The 1,917-nt window shown below is 35.4% G+C and overlaps 1 protein-coding gene across 1 annotated transcript in view; it reads right to left on the bottom strand.

The window, feature by feature from the left end:
* The window catches only part of LOC107711790 (guanine nucleotide-binding protein G(I)/G(S)/G(T) subunit beta-1), a 32,747-nt gene that overhangs the window by 7,383 nt on the left and 23,447 nt on the right, over nt 1-1,917 (bottom strand). Inside the window, 1 exon segment of the mRNA XM_016516838.1 lies at nt 458-659. Within this exon segment, the coding sequence (XP_016372324.1) occupies nt 458-659 (202 nt within the window).

Here is a 1,917-nt window from a genome sequence, read left to right as displayed (position 1 = left end):
TACACTTTATAACGTCAGTCGAGTGTTTGAAATAAATCTTTCTGTGAGATGATTTGGCTTCTTACAGAGAATAAGGCACGCAACATATTTCATAGTATTCTAAGCAGTGATAGAGGCTGTGTCGATTAGCATTGCATTATTATATACTTTATTATAATAAACATTATAATAAAAATTATAATGAGAACTCAGATAAACCATATATTGTCTTAGTCGTCTGTTTATTAGTCACGTTGAATCAATGAAAGCAGTTAAATCTTCTGTTTATTCAGCTAGCGTTATAGGGATTGGGTTTCTTCTACGGGGTGTATTTGGAGTTTCTCTGGCCCTCGGATGGAGATTTACTGCTGATCACAGAACCGTGCTACACTGACAAGATGCGCATGACAATCACAGCTTCTGCCTAATCACGATTGCGATTTATCGTGCAGCCCGAGTGTATGTCCCGAGTGCTTACACAGATGGCGTTGATGTCGGACTCGTGGCCGGTGAAAGTTTGCCTGCACATGCCCTCTCTGACGTCCCACAGCTTAGCAGAGGCGTCACAGGCGCCCGACACGAACAGACGAGTATCTGGGGCCAGAGACAGTGACATTACATCACCTGTGTGACCTGCGAATGTGGTGGTCTGCTGCCCCGTCTCGATATCCCAAAGAGCACTGTAAGACAGACAAACAAAACACACTCAAAGTTACACTGTTCCAGTTATTATTATTGTGAACAAAAATTGTCAATTTTGTGAATTTAGATGGAAAGGAAGCATGTAATGTGAACGAGCCACTCTGAAAACACGGTATTATAAGCTGAGCGCGTGTAAATGAACACAGTACTGCTCTTCACTCTGAAATACACTTTACATTTGATTATCACACTAAACCATATTGCATTTTCAGGTATTGTTAGAATTAATAGAAGTTACTTAGAGTAACGCGGTTTCATACATACACTAACGCTGATTTTAACTTGAATTTGGCACTTGCCGAGTGTTAATTCTACATCCTGCATCTACACCGATGTTCAAACGTTTGGGACAGTACGATTTATGTTTTTTAAAGAAGTTTCTTATGAAACTATTTTATCAATAATACAGAAAAAAAACTGTGATTTTGTGAAATATTATTGCAATTTAAAATAACAATTTTCTATTTCAATATATTTTAAAACATAATTTATTCCTGTGAAGCAAAGCTGAATTTTCAGCATCATTACTCCAGTCTTCAGTGTCACATGATCCTTCAGAAATCATTCTAATATGCTGATTTATGATCAGTGTTGAAACTGTTGTGCTGCTTAATATTTTTTGGGACGTGTGATACTTTTTTTCAGGATTCTTTGATAAATAAAAAGTTAAAAAGAACAGTGTTTATTCAAAATAGAAATTTAGTGTTACAATATACACTCTACTATTCAAAAGTTTGGGGTCAGTGAATTTTTTCTTTTTTTTTTCAAGAAATTAATACTTTTATTCAGCAAGGATGTGTTAAATGGATAAAAAGTGACATATTGTTTGAAAAGATTTCTATTTTGAATAAATGCTGTTCTTTTTAACTTTTTATTCATCAAAGAATCACAGAAAAAAGTATCACAGGTTTCAAAAAAATATGAAGCAGCACAACAATCCATGTATCATTCGATCATTCGTTTTTTGATTTAATATTGAAAGTAGAAAAATGAGAAAACGGCTCCTTTATCGTTTTTTTTTTCTCCAAAAAACGAAAAACGAAAATTCAGCTTAAATTTTCGTTTTTCATTCATGGGTGGAAAAATGAATAAACAGCTTGAATATTCGATTTCTACACGTGGGAATTAAACGCCCCTTTCTGCTGATTGGTCAGCCGAAGATCAAACCGTGCCTTCATCAGTTCTTCTGCAGAATCACGCAGCAGAATAATAGTCCTCCACTGCTGCAGTTGTATG

Source organism: Sinocyclocheilus rhinocerous, unplaced genomic scaffold (assembly GCF_001515625.1).
Source record: "Sinocyclocheilus rhinocerous isolate Xijiao unplaced genomic scaffold, SAMN03320098_v1.1 scaffold958, whole genome shotgun sequence".
NCBI classification, from domain to species: domain Eukaryota; kingdom Metazoa; phylum Chordata; class Actinopteri; order Cypriniformes; family Cyprinidae; genus Sinocyclocheilus; species Sinocyclocheilus rhinocerous.
This window is presented reverse-complemented; position numbering and strand designations above follow the sequence as displayed.